This window comes from Zingiber officinale, chromosome 11B (genome assembly GCF_018446385.1).
Source record: "Zingiber officinale cultivar Zhangliang chromosome 11B, Zo_v1.1, whole genome shotgun sequence".
Lineage (NCBI taxonomy): Eukaryota > Viridiplantae > Streptophyta > Magnoliopsida > Zingiberales > Zingiberaceae > Zingiber > Zingiber officinale.
The window spans coordinates 68,371,524-68,395,817 of NC_056007.1; the positions used below are offsets into that span (position 1 = coordinate 68,371,524).

The window sequence follows — 24,294 nt, forward strand, 5'->3', positions numbered from 1 at the left end:
GGTGTGTGTGTGCGTGGATCCTTGGACTAGTCACCTCTTATGAGGTGGATACCAAGTAAAATCCATTTGTTAGCGTTGTATGCTTTTGTTTCTTTGTATTTTCGCTGCACATCCTTGAAGAAACAAGCAACGAAGCACACGAGCACGCGACGAGCTATTCACCCCCCCCCCCTCTAGCTACTTTTCGGTCCCAACAGGTACAAGTGTCTCCCAATGCAGCAGTAGAAAACTCTCCATTTCTGAACAATACAGCTCCTATCAGATCTCCAATAAAACCTGACCATGACAATGTATCCTAGCAGCCACAAGAATGCTGAATTCTAGATTCTGAAATTCAGCTACAATCAGCAAGCATGTTCTCAATCAAATTCTTAATGATTAATAACTTGTAACCAGCATAAAGCACACAATAATAAAGATCTAATCTACCATTCAGCTCCTCAATAAATCCCAACATCAGTTTCAATTTTTGTGCCATATCAATACTGTCCAGATTTTATTCCAGTGCAGAGTTTTGATACACACATTGCCACATCAATCTTTCTTAGTTACTCCTTTTAAGATACTGAACAACAATCTAAATCTAATCAGCTATTACTTCTTCTCTAATATTTCAAAGCTCATTGCTGAATTCGGTGCACAGAGAAGTTATTGGAAAACCAAATCAAACTTCATGGACTCTTACAACAGTCTTGATAACAAAACACATTTTTATTTCAGCATGCAGAATGCTCAAGGTACAAAGCTACAGACAATCAGCGAAGCAATCAGATTCAAAGACATGTTACAAAATTCTGATACCTCACAGTTCCAAAAATTCTGAATAAGGCAATCCGGTTCAAAGTAGAAGGCACAATTTCAGCCTCTCTGCAACTCTGTCTCATATGCCTATATTTGAATTGAGATCCTCAGGTTCCAGTGTAAATAAATTGCATTTTGCAGCTTCAGTTTCAAAATGTCACTGATATACTTCAAATTCCATATTAAGCTACTCAAAAATACATCAACAATCAGCAACAAATCACACTCCACAAGCTCTGTTGACAAAATTTGAGTATTGATATTATCAGCCTTCTATCAGAATTCTTCCTCTATACCCTCATGTAATTCTGTAGGCATTTAATCATGAAGAAGTGAGCTTCATGAAACCACATAAAATTGTTTCCATCAATCCTTGTAATAAGAGTTTCTGCTAGCAGCAAAGTTACAATAGAAATCCAAACTGTTTTGACATAATTTCCAGTAGTTGTCTCTGAAACTCACTACAATTTATCCTGAAATTGTATACCTTCATGAATCAATTCAACATCATTTTGTTGCTTATTTTGTCAAATTTTTGAAAGCTTTCTCCTCAAATTTGCATCACAGCTAACTCAAGTTCTAGAACTTCAAGAATTAAGCAAACTAATATATTCCTGCACATCAAATTTAGTCTCTAGCTCAAAGAATTAAGGATTCCAAATGGTCCAGGTGTTTATATTTCAGATTCAAGCTCAATTTTAAGGAACAAATTTTGATTTAGCTCTTAATGTGCATCACCATATTAAGTTTCAAACTTAATGGAGTTCCATTTCTGCAGAATCAAAATCAGAATCATTTTCTGCAGAACAAAAATGAACTGATTCTGATTTCTGAATTCATTTTCAATCTGTGGACTTCAAGGAGGAATTTGCACTGGAATAACAGATGTCTAATTTAGGATGTTACTGAACAAGAGCAGCAAATGGACTTGGCACTCAAAAGGGCTTCCTCTGATAAAATTTCTATTTTCATTTCAACAGCTCAACAATAAAGTTCAGAAAATGAATTCAAGGATTTAGCAGTTGATTCCTGCAGCCATGTCTCTATAGATGTTATGTAATCCTTTGATGCTTCAGCCGATTTGATTTGCTCAGAGAAACAGATTTATAACATTGAAATATAGCTGCTGTAATTCCAGTTATTGGTCTTTTCATTGATCACGAAGCCCCATACGGAACTTGGCACATAGTAATCGAAACTCTCCCTTCCCTTCCTGAATTCCAATCATTGAAACTGTCAAAGAATTTCAAAATTGAACTTAAGCTCTTGATTCTGTTTATTTAACAGCTTGAGTTCCCGAATTTGGAATCTTATAAATTTCAAGCTTAAGTCATTCAAATTAGGCTCACTATAAGGTATCCATTAGTACTAGAGTGATAAGAGTAGATTTCTATCTGCTGATGTCTAGAGCTAGCATGAGATGACTAAATAATGAGCCAATAGAATATGAGCTTCATGTAACTGAGAAAATTAGAACTACCTCAGTTGAGAGGTTTTGAATTTCACACGAATTCTAAACTCCCAATTCCATTTCAAAACTTCCTCAACAGCAATTGAACTTTTCACTGAACAAGAATATATATAAGACTTTAAGTTTAGTTTCTAAAAATTTCAAAAACTGTGCACTATAATTCCAGCAAGACGTTTTCTAGGTTAAGTATCAGCACTTTGATTTTTTTTTTTTTTTGGGGTTCAGGTTATAGATTAACAGTCAATGAAGCTCAGTTGTTCAATGGACAAATACTGGAACAACATTTGGCATGCAACAAGTTTTGAAAAAGTCATTAATACATAGCTTCAAAAACAGAATCTGTTTCCAGAAATCAGTTTCTATGACTTCCATTTCTCTGCACTCTTTTCTGTCAATGAACTTGTCATCTTAACATCTTAACAATTACATTCTTATTGCTAAAACTGAATTCTGCACTTCAAAGTTCAGAAATGCATTCTATTCCAGCATCAATAATTCAGATTTTCCCACAATTGGTGCCTGTATCTATAAGTTGTTGCTTCAGTACTGCCATGGCCTGTATTGTAATGGTGATCATCAAAGAAAACACCATGCACTTGCAATAAATTGTTTAGATACAGAAACATTTTGATTTCTGAAAATTTTCAGAGTTTACACACAAGGAACCGAGAAGAGTAACCTAACATCCTGCTCTTCCCAAAATCTGCAGCTTCGATTTTTACTCTCGTATGAAAATGACAAACAACTAAATTGATTCATTTGTCGAGCAAACCCTGGGAATCAGTAACCTCAGCCTTCTCAATCCATATCTCATCACAAGAAGTCTGATTTCAGAAATCAGACTCATTGATTTCCAGTTTTTTTCTGTTTCTGTAAAATTTCCATTAATGTATCATTCCAACAAACCAACCAAATTGTGCCTCTCAACTGAATTGTTAGCCTCTTATCCTGCATTGTACTTAGCACATTCAATCTAGCATATTGATCTCAAAACTCCTAATCTCCATGAACTTTGAGCATATGTAATCCCCCACACTTAAAACTTTTCTCCATCTTAGTATTCTAACTCATCAAGACTTCAACCAAAACTCTCAATGAAAGAATGACAAGCAAAGATAATCAAGGATTAAAATGCTAGATGAGAATGTTTCAAGAAAATTATGGAGAAAGAAATGGGAAGTTATGAGCAAATAAGAATGATAAATATCCCTCATTTCCATGCATACATATGCTATTGTGACTTTGAAAAGAAGCTAAGCAAGTTCTAGAGTTTAATTTGCTATGAGTGCATGCCACACAAAGATAAAATAGTGTTTAGGCTTAAGGTGGTCCTCTCTAGGTAATTTTTATGCAATCATGCTCAATTGATCAAATTGGAATCCACCACCAAATTAACCAATATCATGTAAGAAAAACATCCAATCATGTCAAATGACTTAAAATTGATGATCAAATTTAAGAAGCTTTTACCATCTTAGAGATATCACTTAGAAAATTCCCATGAAGAATCTTATTCCAATTGAAATGCTATATATACTAGACAAAAATGCAAAGTGTGAAAACAAAGTGAAAACAAAATGCAAATTTAAAGTATGAACTAAAGAAAGTCGTTCAAAAAGAATTTATTAACAAAGCAAGAATTAAAATGCAAAAAAAAACTAAATTAGAACCAACTCCCCTTTAATTCCGGCGGTCGAAGAAGATTTAGCAACAAAATCCACACCGGTAGAGGTGTAATCGTTGTTCCACTAAAATTCTTCTTATTAATCATTTTTCCATTGCAAATTCTTTCTGGAGGTCTGAGGCGATTCAGTTCAAGCATCCACTCTGGAAGCTTGTATTCTCCTACAACATCATTAAAATACAATCCCTTCCACTCACATAAGGGATAAAAAGAAAATAGGAGAACATTAGTGTGGGTAGAAAATATATCAATCAATGAATCACAACTAATAAAGTCAACAATTGGTACCTCAATTAAATTTTCTGATGAATCACAAATAAGACTCACCTTGTCATTTTGAAAGGTACCTGGAGTGGTGATTGTTACCTCCTCTTCATTAAGATATGGCTCAAGCTCTTGTTCTGGTGAATGTACATCCTCATGTAGTGATTCTTGGGTGCTTGGCTCCATAGCACAAGTCCCTACACTTTGTAACAACCCAAATTTCCTCATTTCGAGTCCTAATAGTACTTAAAAATATTTAGAAATACTTTAGAAAAATTCTAGAGAATTTTAGAAATTTTTAGAGTATTTTAATGTAATTTTTGGTGTTCGTTTGGTATTTTTATCAAAAGAAACAAGTTGTAAAAAAATAAAGAAAATTAGCCGAGATTCGAACCTGCAACCTCCGGCCGAACCAAGCCTTAAGCAAATCCAGCTAACCAAGTGGTCAAGCAGGTGGTTCTGTTTAGAAAAGGTAGCAAAATTTATTTAAAATAGTTAACAGAATATTGGATTATAAAAGGGATAAGTTGATGTTGGATTTGTCTATTTAGAAAAGCTAGCGAATTTATTTAAGATAGTTAACAGAATATTGGATTATAAAAGGGATAAGTTGATGTTGGATTTGTCTGTTTAGAAAAGGTAGCGAATTTATTTAAGATAGTTAACAGAAATATTAAGTTATAAAAAGGGAGAACTTAGGGATTATTTTCCAAAACCTAAACCTCTCCTCTCCTTTTCTCTCCCGACGGCACAGCGTCTCCTATTTGGGCGAAGGAAAAAAGGGGGGATCTAGGGTTCCTCTCTGGCGGCCGGCCAAGGGAGATTTTCGGGAGATCTTCACATGGTTGTGATCCTCTCGTCAAGGGGAAACCGTGAGCACGAAGGAGGGGTCGAAGCTTGCAATTCCCGCAAACCCTAGAAGTTTTCTTTCTGGTTGTAAGCCCAAGAACGCAAAGGTAAGTGCTGCTCACCTGCAGTAGGGGTAGTTTCGGACCTTTGTTCTTCTCGAATTCGAAGCATGAGAAGTGCTTATAGTGCAGATTTTTAATTAAGCCTATAGTGCAGATTTTAATTAAGCTTATAGTGCAGATTTTTATGTAGGCTTATACTGCAGATTTTAATTAAGCCTATAGTGCAGATTTTAATTAAGCTTATAGTGCAGATTTTTATGTAGGCTTATAGTGCAGATTTTAATTAAGCTTGTAGTGTAGATTTTTAATTAAGCCTATAGTGCAGATTTTTAATTAAGCTTATAGTGCATATTTTTATGTAGTCTTATAGTGCAGATTTTAATTAAGCTTATAATGCAGATTTTTATGTAAGCTTATAGTGCAGATTTTAATTAAGCTTATAGTGCATATTCTAATTAAGCCTATAGTGCAGATTTTAATTAAGCTTATAGTGCAGATTTTTAATTAAGCTTATAGTGCAGATTTTTATAGTACAGATTTTAATTAAGCCTATAGTGTAGATTTTAATTAAGCTTATAGTGCATATTTTTATGTAAGTTTATAGTGCAGATTTTAAAGAAAAAGATTATAGTGCAGTTTGGTTAAGTATTATAGTGCAGAATTTATATTTGCATAGTATGCGGAAATAGGGTAGCATAGAATGCAGAATCTTGATTAGTATAGTATGCAGAATTTTGATTAGCATAGTATGCAGATTTTTGTTTATGCATTTCAAAGTTAGAATTTGTTTAAACATTTCAGTTTTTAAAGCAGCATTCTTTTATTAGAATTATTAACAAGTATAAGAAAGATAAAGAAAAGAAAGAAAAAGGTCAAGACCTTAAGTAGATCCCAAAGTCAAGACTTTAGAAATTTGTGGCACACAAGGTGCTTGTTAAAATGCCGAGGCATTATATATTAGAAGTATTAAAAGATAACAAGTAGTTTACTTTTATCAGTGGCACTGTACTGGACTCTCAGTTGTCCTTGGGTTGGGCTCCCATAGTCGTCCCTAGGTTTAGATAACCTAGTAGTAACGGCACGATCGATGGTCGACGGTCGACGGCCGACGACCCGAGAGTCGCCAAATGGGCCGCCAAATGGGTCGGGCTTTACAATAGTAAACTCTACTAGATTCGGGACTAGCTACCTCGGGTCTAGTTAGGGATGCGCGCATAGCAAGTAAAGTTGTTGGGCCCAAGAGAAGTTGATTATTATTTTGAAGTATTAAAGTATAAGTTTTTAAACAAGTAAAACAAGCTTCACATAAGTTTAAAATCCAGCAAGTTTAGTTTTCTTTTATGCTAGCATGTTTGTTTAGATTTGCTTTACATGTTTAGCATTCCAGTATGCTTTGTTTCCTTTGCTGTTAGATGAGTATGAGTAGTATTTCTTTCTGAGCATTCAGTTTTAGATTTCTTCCAGTTACATGCATATTCGAGTTTTGTGAGTTAGATGGCGCTTACTAAGCAATTTTGCTTATAGTTGCATTTCCTCTTACTGCAGATAAAGGAAAAGAAAAGTTATAGCAAAGGAAGGTGACAAGGAGGTGCGGATGGATGTGTGAAGCCTGGACTATAGAAGCCTTGGGACCTAGCATAAGAATTTATTAAGATTGTCATTTATTAAGAATGTATTAGATGAGTCATTTAGTCTTCCGCTGCTAGTTAATTGTATGTTTTGAGTTCTCCGAGAGTTTTAGGAATGTCTATCAACATGTGAACAAGGATAGTTAAGTAAAGTTAGTAGTCCAGTAGCGCTCCGCCCTCACAGTCCAGTAGTGAGGAGGGTGGGGTGTTACAAGTTGGTATCAGAGCAGTTCCTATTCTCCAGCATCACACATCAGCACCAGCCTTGCCGTCTTCAAGTAAGAAAGTACTTAAATTCTTTTTAGTATGCTTTTCTTTTTTTACAGTAAAGAGAAATCTTTAGAAGTATTTATTTATATGTGCTTAAGCTAGATAAAAGTTCTTGTGTGAGGAACAACATGAGGCAGAAATATCCAGAATTGTTCTAAGTTCGAGGACGAACTTTTTATAAGGTATAGGGAATTGTAACAACCCAAATTTCCTCATTTCGAGTCCTAATAGTACTTAAAAATATTTAGAAATGCTTTAGAAAAATTTTAGAAATTTTTAGAGTATTTTTATGCAATTTTTGGAGTTCGTTTGGTATTTTTACCAAAAGAAACAAGTTGCAAAAAATAAAGAAAATTAACCGAGATTCGAACCTGCAACCTCCGGCCGAACCAAGCCTTAAGCAAATCTGGCTAACCAAGTGGTCAAGCAGGCGGTTCTGTTTAGAAAATGTAGCAAAATTTATTTAAGATAGTTAACAGAAATATTAAGTTATAAAAAGGGAGAACTTAGGGATTATTTTCCAAAACCTAAACCTCTCCTCTCCTTTTCTCTCCCAACGGCACAGCGTCTCCTATTTGGGCGAAGGAAAAAGGGGGGGGATCTAGGGTTCCTCTCCGGCGGCCGGCCAAGGGAGATTTCCGGGAGATCTTCACATGGTTGTGATCCTCTCGTCAAGGGGAAACCGTGAGCACGAAGGAGGGGTCGAAGCTTGCAATTCCCGCAAACCCTAGAAGTTTTCTTTCCGGTTGTAAGCCCAAGAACGCAAAGGTAAGTGCTTCTCACCTGCAGTAGGGGTAGTTTTGGACCTTTGTTCTTCTCGAATTCGAAGCATGAGAAGTGCTTATAGTGCAGATTTTTAATTAAGCCTATAGTGCAGATTTTAATTAAGCTTATAGTGTAGATTTTTATGTAGGCTTATACTGCAGATTTTAATTAAGCCTATAGTGCAGATTTTAATTAAGCTTATAGTGTAGATTTTTATGTAGGCTTATAGTGCAGATTTTAATTAAGCTTGTAGTGCAGATTGTCACACCCCAGAGGAGTCCTGGCCAGACAAAAATCCGACAGCATCTTCCCTGTACGGGTGAAAATCTGAAGCATTACTACATACAAAATATACATCAGCCACATGCGGCTGGAATATATACGAAATAAACACAACCACGCAATTAAATCACAGCCCACACAGTTAGAATATAAGCGCAGCGGAAAAATGAAGAGAAAACTCATAATCCACCACTAAAGATTACTAGCTAATTAAGCTTACACAATCACAAGATCACGAAAAGCAAAAACACCTTGAATCAAACACAGACCAATTCATACAATACTAACATCGTTGTATGCTCAAAATACAAGTAAAGAGGAAATAAAACCGATAAAACGCAGGACCCAGGACTGGCAGCCGACATCTCTCCAAGCATCCAAGACTCATCTACCTGTTACCTGGCGAAAGAAAACCATTTTGTGGGGTGGTGAGTATTGGAACTCAGTGGGTAAAGATAAGATAGTGCATAAACATAATATACAGATAGAAAGTGCCAAAAGTATATAGTCTCATAAGAGGAAATAACAGATACTAAAATAGAATCAAAACAAATGCTCATACCTAAAACCATATCCTAGGCTAGGTATAGTAGGTTAGAACTGGTACTAATCTGCTACAGTACTGCTCATAACTACAGAGGTAATAAGCAAGGTATATACAAATTTCCAATGACTAAACATCGACAACGAGAATATATCTCAACACAAGCATATCAACATATGCGAACCACAGCAGTAAGTAAGCAATAACAACATATATAAACAGCAGCAGCCATAACAAATATAATAATAGCGTATGCACGGATGGTCACTCCCGCCCACCTCTCTGCACCATGACCCCTGTATGGTCGAGAGGCCGGGTCAGTGACAGACTGTACACCACTCCAGCTACCACTCACACGAGTGGCCGAGGGGACAGTTGCATAGTAGCTAACTAGCTATATCTGCGACGGGGTCCTTGCTGCTCGTACTCCAGCTACCACTCACACGAGTGACCGAGTGTGGCACGACAGGACAAGCGGCATCAACTCTAGCTACCACTCTCTCGAGTGGCCGAGGATGCGGCATGCATGCAATGACATGATGCGAACAATTGCAACAGTCATCATACCAATATAAGTAGAAACAAGTATGCTACATGAAGCCAGCATGCTCAATATCGTACATAAATAAGCAACAGTCAAAATATACAAACATGGTATCTAGTATCTGCTACTGATCATAGACAACAACAAGAGACTGTATAGATATGGAACGAATTTCTCAAAGATTGCGTGGAAGTATCAAGCGCAGGAAAGTAAGAGTGGAGTCAAGATAAACAGTCCTTATCCAAAATAATTCATGCATTAAGGTCAAAGTACTAAAAGAAAACAAAGCAAGAAGTACCCGCCTTTATACGTAGATCGCGTCAAGTAGTCTCACGTCGAGACGCTCGTCCCAAGTCCTGTGATCACAATATGTATTTAGCTAATTACATATATAGCAAATAGCTAAATAAAATCCCGAACCTATTTAGGAAAATCCTAATCGAAATAATTAACCTAATTTATTAATTCAATTAGGTCTAACCCAATCCACCATTTCTTCACTTCAATCTCACTCATGAGTTAATCAATTTAATCATAGTCATCTTCTAAGATCAATACACACCTAATTCATCCACAACAATTCAATGATCCCAAAGTTGACCATGCAACTAAATAAATCAATCACTCACAAAATCGAATTAGGATAAAACCCAACTATTGTACAACTAAATTCAATTGAGTTTATACGAGAATTTCTTCCAAACTTACCCAAATATGTTTGCTCCTGAATCAGCCACATGTCAGAAACCCCTTGTTGTTTGAACGTCATAACTAAAATTACAATGAAGCTGCTGCCCCTTCATTTCCAACATTCTAATTCACACATCCAATCTAATATCGAGATAGAAAAATCACTCTAATATCCAAGTACTATTCAGATCTTACCTTAAACTGATCTTTTGCTACTTGGAGAAGGAAATCTAGATGAAATCAATCGGCAGTGGCCCATGGTCAGGACCGTGGTAGATGAACAGCAACAACGCTAGGGCACCAGCTTGGAGAAAGTAGGATCGGCGGCTGTGGTATTTGAGATCTCGAGAGAGGGAGATCAATTGATGCCCGCATGAGGGAACGAAGAAAATCGTCGGCAGTTGCGGTGCTCGCGCGCGAGGAGGAGAGAAGATCGGGAGAAGTCGGCGTTGGGCTCAGGGCACGGGGAAGGGAAAGGAAGTCGGCTTGGTGAGGTGAAGCAGGTTTTCGGTGCCGTGAGAGGGAGAGGAGAAGAGAGGGTCGGACGTCCAACGGCGATGAAGGATGAAGCCGCCAACCCTTGGTGGAGGAGAGGGAGGTGCAGCGGTGGCGGCGTCGCGAGGTGGCTCGGGGAAGAAGATGGGTTTTGGCGATGTAGGAGCTGGGACACGGGGAGGGGAGGGATTCGGCGCAAGGAGATTAGGGAGAATAAGAAACCTAGGTTTTAATAGAAAACTTAGGCTTATTAATTCAATCAACTCCCATATAAATTGATATTCCAAACAGACTTTCTCCAAGCCCAATAGATCCATCCCCTTAAACTACACTATACGAGCTCCAATTAATTCCAGAAAAATCCCTAAAAATTCCTAAAAATTCCAATAAGATTATTTGTCAAATAACCCTATTTTTTAATTATTATTTGGGCACCGTATTTTACATTCTCCCCCATTAATAAAAATTTGGTCCCCAAATTTATTGTTCAACCCAAGGATCCTCATTTAAGGGTAACAACTAAGTAACATACTCATATACTAACTCATTCTAATATTAGATCAAAATCTCCAACCGCAAGAGATAACTCTGTGGGTTATGAGTTCACCTTGCTTCCGCTGCTTCCAACTTGCTGTCTAGCCAACTGTGGATCCAAGGTAGAAAGGAAGAAACAAAGTTGATTGACAAAGAAAGACAAGAGGTACATTGAGAAAGACGATGTGGAGTTGTAAGGTTTAATATATCATTCAATGATGGAGTTTTAGCATCTCGACGTAACAGTATGATCATTCAGCACGCCTAGGTACATTACATGGTGCGCCAAGATCGGTATATGAATTTTAATCCTACGTTAATTCTTTTATCTTAGCTTGTATACCACCAAGGTGATCCACCAAAGCTTATTTAAGTGTTATTCAGATATTAAGAGTCCTGAGCTAGAGAATAAGATTGCCAAGACAAAACTAATTTGGAACTCTTTTTTTAACAAGTTGCATATCAGGGCTGCCAAAGCATTGCCATGTCACTCGTGGCACTTCCAAATGCATTGGCATTATGCAGTTTGCTCTTTTGGTTGCATGCATTAATACTTATACTAAAACATAAATTAACCATAATAACCTAACTGTGGTTACCCATACATATCTGTTGTACAGCTGAACCATATTCTTATACATGAACCAAATTAATCTAAGCCTAAACGAACATCATAATGCTAGTCCAAATCAGCCCCGGTCCTTCGATTGAAAAGGCCCTGGGCGAAATAATAAGATGAGACCCCAAATAAATTTCTAATAATACATAATTTATCTATAATAACTTCTTTTAGCATTTCTATTTACAAAATCTTCTATAATATTATTAGTTTCAAGAATTTCTAAGATATCTTTCTCAATACATAAAATTGTCAATCCATTTAATCTTTTTTGAGACATTGATGATCTCATATATATTTTTAATAATTTTAATTTTGAAAAACTCCTTTCAGCCGATGCTACTGTAACAGGCATAGTCAATAAAATTCTATAAGCAATTGCAACATTTGGATAACAATCTACACTTTGAACAAATTCAAGAATATCAATTGCAGACATTATCATATTTGGTAAAGTCGTTTGTAATATTTTTAATTCAGTAAATAAATCATCTAACTCAACATCTGATGAGTTGTCATGAGTTAGAGTAGATTTTAAATTGACACAATATTTTCTTAATTCATCATCATTCAAAGTTCTTAATGTTTTTGAATCAAATAAAAAGCCAAATATATTTTCAAAGGTTTTCATTTGCTCGAATCTACATTTTAAAGAAGCAATTGTCATGTCCACAACAACAATAAAATAATCAATTCTAAAAGACTCTTCTAATGATAGTGAAACTTCATCATCTTCTCTTTCATTAAATTGTCTTTTCCTAAAAATACGACGCTTTGTTGTAAATATTGGCTCTATATTCATATCTAATGCAAGACTCTTAGCAATAGTCAAACTTGCAGCATAATAATGAGATTACACCATCATTCCTATACTTTTCAAAAAATGAGATTACACCTTCTAATTGTTTCATGGCAGAGTCCATGCACATAGATTTTGATTGTAATTTCTTACTCGCCATGTTTATAGCAAATAAGATATCATACCAAATGACTATACCAAGTAAAAATTCAAATTTTTCGATTGAATTAGCTAAACTTTCAGCTTCACTTATTGACTTTGCATCATCACAAATATTATTTAATTCAAGTAAAGCTGCTCTCACTTCCACAATTTGAAATCTAATAGCTTGAACACTTTTAATACGACTTTCCCAACGAGTATTCGACAAAGATTTGACGATTAATCCCTTCACATTATTAAGTAAAATTTTCCATCTCTTAGGAGAACTTGAAAATAATGTATATATGCGCTGCACTATTCCAAAAAAAGAAACAGCTTTAACACAAGAATGTGCCATATCACTAAGAGTTAGATTAAGACTATGACAAGCACATGGCATATACAAGGCTCTTGGATTTATTTCAAGTAACCTCTTTTGAACTCCTTGGTGTTTTCCTTTCATATTGGAACCATTATCATAACCTTGACCTCTAATATTTTCAATACTAAGATCCAGTGATTTTAACACATTTTGTAATTCGTTAAAAAGTCCTAAACCTGATGTATCATCTACTTTTAGAAACTCTAAAAAGTACTCCTCTATTTTCACTTTATTACCTGACATATTAATACATCGTACTATACAAGTCATTTGTTCTTGATGACTTATATCTGGGGTACAATCAAGAATTATTGAAAAATATTTTGCTTCTTTAATTTTATTAATGACAACACTTTTAACATTGTTAGCTAAAATAGAAATTAACTCATTCTGAATTTTATGACCTAGGTAATGATAATGAATTTCATTACTTTGAATACGTCTAATATGATCTTGCATCACATAATCAAATTCAGCAATCATTTCAATCAACCCCAAAAAATTTCCATTATTGTCTTGATAAAGTTTTTCATTAGATCCTCGAAAATCCAAACAACGTTTAGAAAGACATTTTACAGTTGCTATTATTCTTGTTATAACTTGTCTCCAACGCTCTTTTTCTTTGGAAATTTCTCATTGTAGGTCTTTATCAATTGTTAGATTTTTATCTAATCGCATTTTTAATTCATTCCAAGTGTTCATGTTAGTTATATGTTCAATAGTATTTTCATGTTCTTTAAGTCGTTCACTAAGATGTTTCCAATCTCTAAATCATCCTTTGCTAGTGAACTTCTATTGTTTTCAGATTTAAACAACTTGCAACAAAAACAATAAACTTTATCCACATATTTACTGTAAACCAACCACTTTCGGTCTCTTATTTCTCCATTGCTTAAATGTCTAGAATAATGAGCACAAGAAAAATGCCTAGAAGTGTCGTCCAAAGGATATACAATATTCATTTCTCTCATAGGCCCTTTTTCAACTAAAATATCACGTGCATTGTTATCAAGATTATCCCAATTTCTTGCATCATATATATCAAGTGAAGAAATAAATTGTTCATCAATGTCAATATTCTCATTATCTACCCTATTTAAAATATTTTCATGCTCACTCAAATTTTCCCTTTCTTCGTTAGCATCATGAATCTCATGACACTCATCTACATCATTCACAGTCATAGTTGAATTTTGTGGATTTCCATGAGAACTTTTAATAAAGAATTTATTAATAGCACCTCTTTGTGATTCAGTCAATTGTTCTAGTTTTTTCTTTTTTTTTTCCTTTTCTCACATCCGGAAAGATGTTTTTTAGGCAACATATTATAATGTATAAAACTACAACAATTACAAAAAAAATAGATAATTCAAATTATTTCACTAGTAAAGGAATAATAGCACCTGAAATATGATAGTTTTCAATATTAATGGAAATATCCTAGGTCGTTAAGTTAAGCACCTCATCTGACAACACCTGTTAAAAAAAATCAAATCATTATCAAATTAAAACTAATTAGTGAAATTATGATACTTAAAGAAACAACAATATTAATTATAACAACACAAGTTATAATCTTAGCCTATTGGTTATCTTTCCATCAATCCATGGTCTCCGTGATGCAAGCAGATTTACAAATCAATTTGCGCCTTAAGACTTTAAACAATTTGGAGTTATAAACACATGCTACAATTTTTATGGAAGTCAGAAACTTACAATTCAAGTTCTTAATAACAGCTAAGAAATAATTTCTTCATTATTAATAAATCAATTGCACTGAGCTTTTTGAGAAGATTCAGTTGGACAGTTGATGATCCTCTTCTTTGTGGGTGGATAGAGGATTAAATTAAATAGCATCAAAACTTGTTTATTTAATAAGTTTACAAACAAAAGTAACTAATAGCATCAAAGGCTTGGAACTGCAGCTGGTTATTTTTTTCATTTTGATTTTAGTATACCACATCATTAAATTGGTATGATATCCAAATATCCAATTGCACCAACCATACAAACAAAACCAAGAGAATACAGATGATACTGGTACGCATTAGATAAATCTTAAAAAAAGGATGCATTTTATTATAAACAATAACACAAGGCAAAATTCCTATTTCAAGCAGCTATCTTTAGTTTATTCCCGTGAATTCACGTATCCACTAACTAGATTTACAAAATGCATCCTACCAATTTGAAGCCCCTGATTAAGCTTGTCAAGTTTATGATTTAAAAAATCTGCATCATTTAAAGAAAGGTGGCACATTACGAGAGGTCTCTCCTACAACAATAATCTTTTTTCATAAAAATAACTACATAGAAAATAGCAAACACATGCTACAGCAAACAATTAAATTTTCCATAGATCATAGATGACTAATTAAATCATTATCAAATTGAAACTAATTAGTAAAATTATTAAGAAATAGGCAAATAACAATTCTTCAAGTGCTGCATACTTGAAATCTATAGATGAGAAGAATCATTCATTCATTTGGATTTTGGTGGAAGCAGGTCTTGAGGGGTTTTATGGGAACTAGGAAGATATCATCAAACCACACGCCAATGACAATGCCAACAGAAATTAGAATTTAGAAACCATTGAAAGTGAAACTAGGGTAAGTTAGCAAATAGCAATTTAGCATACCTAAACTATAAATTGAAACACTAGATGTTTCAGAGGGAAGCGAGCATTCGAGGATGCGGACGAGCGTTTTCCGGCAGCGACGCCGGCGAGGAACGGAGGAAGCACAGTGATCAATAGACAAGACAACCAAAGCTCAAATTCACAAATCACAATGAAAATTCTAATTCCATTCCATGGGCTATATTTATCATCATCTCTGTGGAAAAATAACGGTAAAAAATTCGTGAGAAGTGACAGAGATGAGATGCGAAAGTAGAAGAAGAAGAGAAGAGATGCGACATCATAATCACAGTCTCACAGAGATAACCGTTGAAGAGTGGAGCCGTGAGCAAGAAGAAGAGATGCGACAGGGAGGAGAAGACATCTTGAGTCCTTCTCGTAGGCCGTAGGCGCAGGCGGGAGGTGGCGTGATATCGTCGCGGCGAGTTGCTACAGGCCTGCGACTTTTCCATCGGCAAGGTAAGTTTTGCCCTAATTTTCATTCCTTCACTTAAACATAACATTAAAAAAATAAAATTTTTGGGCCCCCTCAAAATCGAGGCCCAGGGCCATCGCCCAGGTTTGCCCTCCTCCGGGGCCGGGCTTGGTCCAAATGAACATCTCTAAACTTATACATTTTACACCTATGTCAAACCATGAGCACAACGAATTAGAACACCTCTCATAACAATCTAAGCTTAAACATAATAACAATGTCCTGGTCACGAAAAAACCCAGCAATACACAAGTGATCATGGGGAAGTTCCAGCCCTACCTAAACTATTATAAAAATTCCAGCAAATGCAAAATTGTTCCCGACAAATTCGGGCATACATAAACCTGTACACTAGATTTTCAACATTTACTAATCTATCACAAGATTCAGCAAGCATAAATATTTCATAATGAATATTCTAGTAGTACTAATCGGTGCTCATAATTCCAACAATTCCATCAACTTTAATTCCAGCAAGATCAAAGTACAAACCCAACCTTCCCAACTTGTCCTACTGGAAAAGCTTATCTGTGAATCTAAATGCCAACATGTAGCACTAAACCCATCTATCATTCAACCCTAAACCACGAATGATCACACATCTAGATTTTCGGCAATACCAACAGGTAGTAAAACAAAATTCATCACAAGCTAATCCTAATCCTAGCAATGCCCATAACTTTCAGAAACAAAAGGAACATCAAGACAGGTATTGTTCGAATCCAACCCACCAGAAACTTTGCAAAGACTTCAGAAACTCTACAGAACCAGAACTACAACCTTCATAATTACACCATCAGGTGCCCTTTCACGTGTTATAACAAATACTCAACCAAAAAGTACTATGAATCTTGTAAAATATACATAGAAATTTTACTTGCAGGTAATTTAATTGTTATCACAAGGTGACAAAAAGGTACAGATTGGCTCGAACCTTTTCAAGTAAACAAGTCACGTCCCAATAATCTGCCTATCTATGCCTTTACCCAATCACTTCATTAAACTCAACTTCAAAAACACCAATAATCCAACGGTTGAAATTTCCATGAAATCGAGTAAATCGATGCTCTATTGATCAACGTTAACAAAGGTCAATTGGTTCTCTATTAATCGAAATAACACGACATTTAGAAAATACTATCCACTCCCCAACTGGTAATAGGAGAACTAGTAACACTGATGGTATGATAGGGAAATTCTACAAGTCTATATTCAGTGATCTATACTAAGGTTTGAAGGACCTAAGCAATGGCGGACCCAACATGTCACATGTGGTATAAACAACTAGTCAAAGTAACAACTGAAATGTATAATAATAGTATACCACATACTGTAAAATGATAGGTTTTATGTGTTTCAGATTTCGATCTTGTTTCGATTTATGATTTTTGAGTTAATCTGATACTAATTTAGTGATATCAGAGTGAAGTTTTATGATGCCTATTTTTTTTAGTAGTTTGGTTGTTTTATTTTCCCTTGTAATTTGGTTACTCGATGTGATTTTCGAATTTTGGGATCAGGCAGTGACAGGACATCTCCAAGCCATAGGAGGTATGTTTGTAAATTGTTATCATACATATTTATTAGTACTTGGTTAGTTGTCTATACCATGTGTGCTTATTTAGTTATTTGTACCATGTGTTTATACCATGTATAATTTGTGATGTCAGTCATTGGCTAGATCAGGAATGGTGATATGTTGTCTTTTGATGACCTATTAGTGGATATTAGATTTGATGGTCTATTATTTAGTCTTCGATGTTGATGGTAACTTAAAGAGTATAATGCTTTGATATTTATGGAGTTGGTGATTTTAGTTGAAGATTAGATTACAGACTTTGTGCCAGTGATATTATTTTTGGGTATGTTTGTTATACGTACATGAGAAGTCCTCGATATTGCTATTTAGGTTTACAGTGCCCTAGATATTTTATGGACCCGATGTATAGAGTATAGATTTACTCGCATTGGTTTGGTTAGTAGAGGACTGACTTATTCTTATTAGCCTGATCAGTAGGAGATCGACGTACTCTTTCATAGGTCTTAGGCTCCCTGTATATATATCAATTATGGAAAGGGAAAATGCAGAGGACGATATTGTGAACTTTGAAGTCTGATTCTCTGTGTGTCAACAAGTGAAGGCAGAATATCAGAGTGGCACAGTGGAAGCAAGATAAGTCCATAACCCACAGAAGCATCCTTTTCGGTTAAGGATTCGATCATAATATTATGATGGACTAGTATACGGGTGTGTTGTTTGGTTGTTACCCTCGGATGAGGAGTCCCTAAGTTGAGTAGTAAATTTGGGGACCAAATTTTTATTAGTGAGGGAGAATGTAAAATATGACAACAAAATAATAATTAAAAATAGGGTTATTTGACAAATAATTTTATTGGAATTTTTAGAAATTTTAGAAATTTTCTGGGATTTAATTGGAGCTCGTATGATGTATTTAGAGGGGATGCACTAATGGGGCAGATAAAAGCCTATTAGAAATACCCGGAAGTAGGAGTTGATTAAGGAAATCAACTTAGGGTTTAATTGCACTAAACCTAAGTATTTGTTATAAAATCTCTCCAACCCTCATAACCTACCCGACACCTCCTCTTTCCCCTTCCAGCGCCGAGCTCCTCTCCCGTGCCCTAAGCCGACGCGCCACCATCCCTCTTCCTCCCGCGAGCATCCGGACGCCGACGCCCTCTCTTCCTCTCACACGAGCACCACAGACGCGTCGACCACCTCTACTCGATGCCGACCCCAACGAACCCTAGCTCCACCAGCATCTTTCGGCCACGAGCGGACATCAGATCTTCCCTCTCCTTGCGCGAGCACCGAAGCGGCCGGTAATCGTCTTCTCTCCCTCGTGCGGGCACCAATCGATCCCCCTCTCGCGAGACCTCACAAAGCATAGCCGCTGATCCTTTTCCCTCCGCTCTGTGCCCCCAACGGATCCGACAAGTACTCTCTAATAGGTAGGTATGAGGTTAGTGGGGTAAGGATTTGGAACCTAGGGTTTTCTATTGCCCGATTGATTGAATGTGTCCCGATTCAAGTTTGTTTTTCCTTCCTTGATCTTGCTTTGTTCTGTGTTTCCTCTTGAGATTTTTCAATGGATTTTGGTGTTTACGATTGGAAGTGGTTTAGTTTGGCTTTTCCTTGACGATTTGAGTAGGGATTGGGTTCAGATTCTATACGATGTTGCTTTGTTTCTTGAATAGCTACGGAATTTGGGAAACTGATGCAGTGAACTCTAATGCAATTCCATGGCTTTGAATTGAAAAGGCTCTTGTTTCTCCTACCATTCCTAAATTCTGGATAGATAAGTGAAGCTTGGTTTTGGTTGATTTCCTTTTCGGCTCACAAAGGTTTCAGATAGGTTGTGAGTTTTCTATGTGATTTGATTCTTTGTGATGATGTAGTGCTGTTGCGATCTTGGTTTCTTGAGTTGTTTGGTCCGAAATTTTAGTGTGGGAGTTGTGTGGAGTACATCTGATTATTGGAAATTTATTCTTGAGGTGTGGTAGCTAGTTAAATTTGAATTCTGAATTTAGAATCTCGTTGCGCAATTCTATGCTTAATTGATGATGGTTTTGGGGTTTCGGTTTCCATCATTAGTATGAATAGTTTGGCATGATTTCAATTATTTCTCTAGGTTTTGTTAAAGGGATGCAATAATTGTAATATGTATTCGTTTCGTTTGTAGTTAGGGAATAAATTCATGTTTGGGATTCCTAATGGTGGTTAGGTAAAGCTGGGAATTGTGTGAATTGAGGGCATAAAATAAGGTTTGGGATTGGTTTTGAGTAGATCAGTAAGGGGAATAGCAGAGAGTGATCATGAGCTAGGGTTGTTTACCTATTTTGGATATTGGTTTGACTATTTAAATTCATACGAATATGGTTAAAAGAATTGATACGTTGACGCAGGACTGGGATCGATGCTGGTGTTGAGACAAAGGTGACGTTGGATTCAGACTACATTTAGAGGTGGGTACTTCTTACTTTGATTCTCTAGTTCTTCGAACTTAGTGCATGAGCTATTTTGGATAAGAACTGCTTTACCTTGACTCCACTCGAAATTTTTCCTATGCTTGATACTTCCACTTAAAACCTTTGAGTTACTCATTTTTATATCCATACAGTCTCTTATTGTTGTCCATGATCAGTAGCAGATACTAGATACCATGTTTGTATGTTTTGACTGTTGCTTATTTATGTACGATATTGAGCATGTTGGCTTCATGTAGCATACCTGTTTCTGCTTATATATATATATGATGACTGTTGCATTGTTCGCATCATGTCATTGCATGCATGCCGTATCCTCGGCCACTCGTGAGAGTGGTAGCTGGAGTTGATGCCGCTTGTCCTGTCGTGTCGCACTCGGCCACTCGTGTGAGTGGTAGCTGGAGTACGAGCAGCAAGGACCCCGTCGCAGATGTAGCTAGTCAGCTACTATGCAACTGTCCCCTCGGCCACTCGTGTGAGTGGTAGCTAGAGTGGTGAACAATCTGTCACTGACCCGTCCTCTCGATCATACAGGGGTCATGGTGCGGAGAGGTGGGCGGGAGTGACCATCCGTGCATACGCTGTTATTATATTTTCTTTGGTTGTTGTTGTCTATATATGCTGTTATTGCTTACTGTTGTTGTTCACATATGCTGATATGCTTACTTATGTTGAGATATATTCTCATTGTAGATGTTTAGTCATTGAAAATTTGTATATACCTTGCTTATTACCTCTGTAGTATGAGCAGTATTGTAGCAGATTAGTATCAGTTCTGACCTACTATACCTAGCCTAGGATATGGTTTCAGGTATGAGCATTTATTTTGGTTCTATTGTAGTATCTGCTATTTCTCTTATGACATTGTATACTGTTGACACTCTCTACTTACATGTTCATGCACTATCTCTTTCCTTACCCGCTGAGTTCTAATACTCACCACCCCACAAAATGATTTTCTTTCACCAGGTAACAGGTAGATGAGTCATGGATGCTTGGAGAAATGTCGGCTGCCAGTCCTGGGTCCTACGTCACACTCGAGGATAGTTTTCGTTTAAGTTTTGTTATCGTTTGGGGTGGTATATTGATTTTGTGTATTCTATTTTTCAATAAGTCGATGTGAATTTTGGGTCAAGTCTGTGATGACAGATATTTTTGTTAGTGTCGTTGTTGGTTTTACGTTCGTATCGTTTTATGTCTTCCGCTGCTGTGTGTTTACGTTCAGCCGTGTAGGCTTGTTAAACTGCGTGGTTGTATTTATTTTGTTCCAGCCGAGTGGGCTGATGCTATAAACTGCGTGGTTGTGTTTATTTCATTTTGTATATATATTTCAGCCGAGTGTGGCTGAGGTATATTTTGTATGTAGTAATGCTTCAGATTGTCACCCGTACAGGGGAGATGTTGCCGAAATTTCTTCGGACAGGGACTCCTCTGGGGCGTGACAATTTAGTTACATCTTCAATTCTTTGTGATTCTTGAGGTAATGCTTCCAGTAAGCATTCCCCTACACTTAAATCATCTTCAAAAACATATTCAGAACCTGATTCACTAACAACATCTTCAACAACAAAATCATTATGATCAGAAATTTGCATAATTACATCATTATCACAAAAAATACTAGAAAAATCATGCGAAGTAATGGGAGTAGGGTCAGGCCTGACAGAATCGTTACTTTCCATCTCTCCACTGGAATTTTGTGCTTACAGCTGATTGATGGATGATACAATTTGATCTAACTGTAACTGTAGGGTTCTGTATCCTTGAGATTTGTTGCTTTTGATGCTCACTCATTTGTTGCATGATCTTCTTGAGTTTCCATGTTGACTCATCCATCTGAGGATCGTTTTGTTGAAAAGGTTGTGGCATAAAATTTGTTGAAACTTCTTGGAACCCATATGAACTCTGGTAGGTAGGATATGGCTCAATAAATGATCCTTGTGCACTTTCATACCTGAAACATGAATTATCCACCCAATTAGAATTAAAACCATTTTGAAATGATTCATACCTATTTTGTTGATCCATGTATGGGTAATATTAATACTCAGGCTGAAAGTACTGATTTTCCATTCCACTTCCAAAATTCTGAAAATATGGATTCATGCTAAAGAAATCTCTTGTTCTTTACACTACAACACTAAAACTCAAGATTAGAAGACTCAAGAGCATAAAGTTTCATACACATGAAAATATGAACAGTAAAAGTACTTAATAATTCAAGAACAAACCAACATGAAAATACAAAAAGAATAAGCAATCAAATCAATCAACATGCTAACAAATAAAATCAATCAAATCCAAAATAAACAATCTAAAATTAACACACACTACTAGTTAGTTGCTCCCCGGCAACGGCGCCAAAATTTGGTGTCGACCTTTTTGTATGTCACAAGGCGCATCAAATCAATAAAGATTGGAAACTCATTAAAATTAAAACAAGTGTTGTAGCAACGAGTCCCGAGTCGTATTTTTCCAAGGTTAACTAGTAGATGTGTGAATTCTAGAACTGATTCAAATTGAATTATTACATTTACAAAGTCAACTAAGCACTTCCATTAAACTCACAATTCAAACTAATCTCATCTAATAAAATCAAGAATAGAGACAAGAGAGGCTAAGCTCATCTAACATGATTCCCTTTAATTTCATCTAGTAACAACAATTAAATTCAAACGCTAATGCTTTATCTAATCAAATGTATCAATTACTTCTCTTCAACTCTCCATCTCAATGACCCATAAACTCAAAAGCTCAGACTCTCTCATAAGAACTGAATCAACATCTTATTATAGATCACAATTCAATTTATCAATTAATTTCAAAATTCATCCACAACTTCATTGGACAGAGGCAAACAATCCATTCATCAAGTAAAGTATTCCATACTTAAATTCAATCACAGCACAAAGATCAAAGGTTGAGATAAAATGATTTTGATGTAGAAATGGACTTAATTCAACTAAGAATGTAAATGTGTATACCGAAAGTAGACTGCAACAAATTCAGTAACTAGAATAAGAGATTGGTTTCGGGAATTCAAAGGAATAAGATGATCAAGCTAAGAAATCAAAACTAAATTGTAGATCTACGAAATCAGATCATCAGATCTGAGCGAGTTCAAGAATGAATCTAAGACAAAGATAATAAAAACTAAACCTATAGCATTCCTCAAACCAAAACCGGAACAAATCTTCTTCATTCTGCCAAAAACAGACCCTCCTCTGAGAAATACTCTTCGGGAGACCACCGGTGATGAACAAAGCTCTCAGCTAGTGCCTCCTTTTGATCATAGCCTCTGAGAAACACCCTTCGGGCTCACAGATCAGGTAACACTCACATCACTCGAAATCAGTAGCTGAATTCTGGAATCTTACGTTACTCGGCCAATTGATCAGATCGGCGCGAATGCAGCAGACGAAGTGAAGATGGAATGAATTCCGGAGCTTCTAGGAAACACTCTTCGAGCTCCGGTGGCTAGTGAAGATCGCAGAACATGGAAATTGCCCTCTGCCTGGATCACGGACTGTGAATCAGAAACTCAAGCTCACGGTCTGGGAAACGCCCTTCGCCATAATCTGATCACTGGGAGATGAACGTCGGTAGCTGGATGATCGTCGGCGATGAAGAACTCAAGCTCGCGGATCTGGAATGATGGAATGGGAACTCGACACTGCGAGGAAGAAGAAGAAGCACTGTAGAATAAAATCGCGACCGAGCCCAACTGTAGCTTCTCACGCGAAGCCTTTTAAACTCCTCAGATCTAATCGGATGGTCCATGTTGTTTCTGGCTTGATCAACGGTTGTGATGTCTTCAGATCTGGATCAAAACCTCTGGATCCTCATCTATGGCTCAGATATATCCCTCATTAGGTTGGATGAGCCGGATCTTCAACGGATGGCTAAGATCTGTTCAATCTTGGATGAACGACCTATAATGCTCTGAGGCTTGATCGACTTGATTAGCCCTTGATTTGAGCTTAAATGCAGCCTGATCTGATCGGGTCCATGACCCTTTTGATGCCTACAAAATAAGAATCAAATATTAGCACCAAATACCATGAAAATTAGTTAATTTGTAATTAGGTCCAAAATCAAATGCAAATTGAGATATGATGCTAATTTGAGATTAACTATAAATAAACCAATAAAAACATGCATTATGATTCAAAATAATATAGCTAAAATCATGGTTATCAACAATGTTTGTAACTTTGCAACCCCAACAGATTCTTTTAAAACTTATTTGATTTTGTCTCAATTTGAATATTAGTCAACTAATGAAAAACATCAATCTACTGATCATAATAGTCAAATGGAGCACGCGAGTCTCACTCGCTTATATG

General features: G+C 36.3%; 1 protein-coding gene and 2 long non-coding RNA genes across 4 annotated transcripts; 1 reads left to right on the forward strand and 2 right to left on the reverse strand.

Annotated features, from left to right (window-relative positions):
* Positions 1–8,243: 8,243 nt before the first annotated feature.
* Positions 8,244–15,930, reverse strand: LOC122034853. Of its 2 annotated transcripts, none has more exons than XR_006126796.1 (4): positions 15,764–15,930; positions 15,466–15,661; positions 14,286–14,300; positions 8,244–8,475 (listed from the first exon to the last, which is right to left on the reverse strand). It is a non-coding gene; the product is annotated as an uncharacterized LOC122034853 (long non-coding RNA). The 2 variants fall into 2 exon arrangements; XR_006126795.1 differs by having other exon boundaries at positions 14,228–14,300.
* On the reverse strand, positions 11,781–14,219 carry LOC122034852 (zinc finger MYM-type protein 1-like). Its single transcript, XM_042594216.1, has one exon. The coding sequence runs from the start codon at positions 13,305–13,307 to the stop codon at positions 12,321–12,323; it is 987 nt and encodes a 328-aa protein (XP_042450150.1). The 5' UTR covers positions 13,308–14,219; the 3' UTR covers positions 11,781–12,320.
* Positions 15,931–18,523: 2,593 nt separating the features above from the next.
* Positions 18,524–20,978, forward strand: LOC122034401. The gene is made up of 3 exons (XR_006126703.1): positions 18,524–18,913; positions 19,868–19,927; positions 20,918–20,978. It is a non-coding gene; the product is annotated as an uncharacterized LOC122034401 (long non-coding RNA).
* Positions 20,979–24,294: the final 3,316 nt, after the last annotated feature.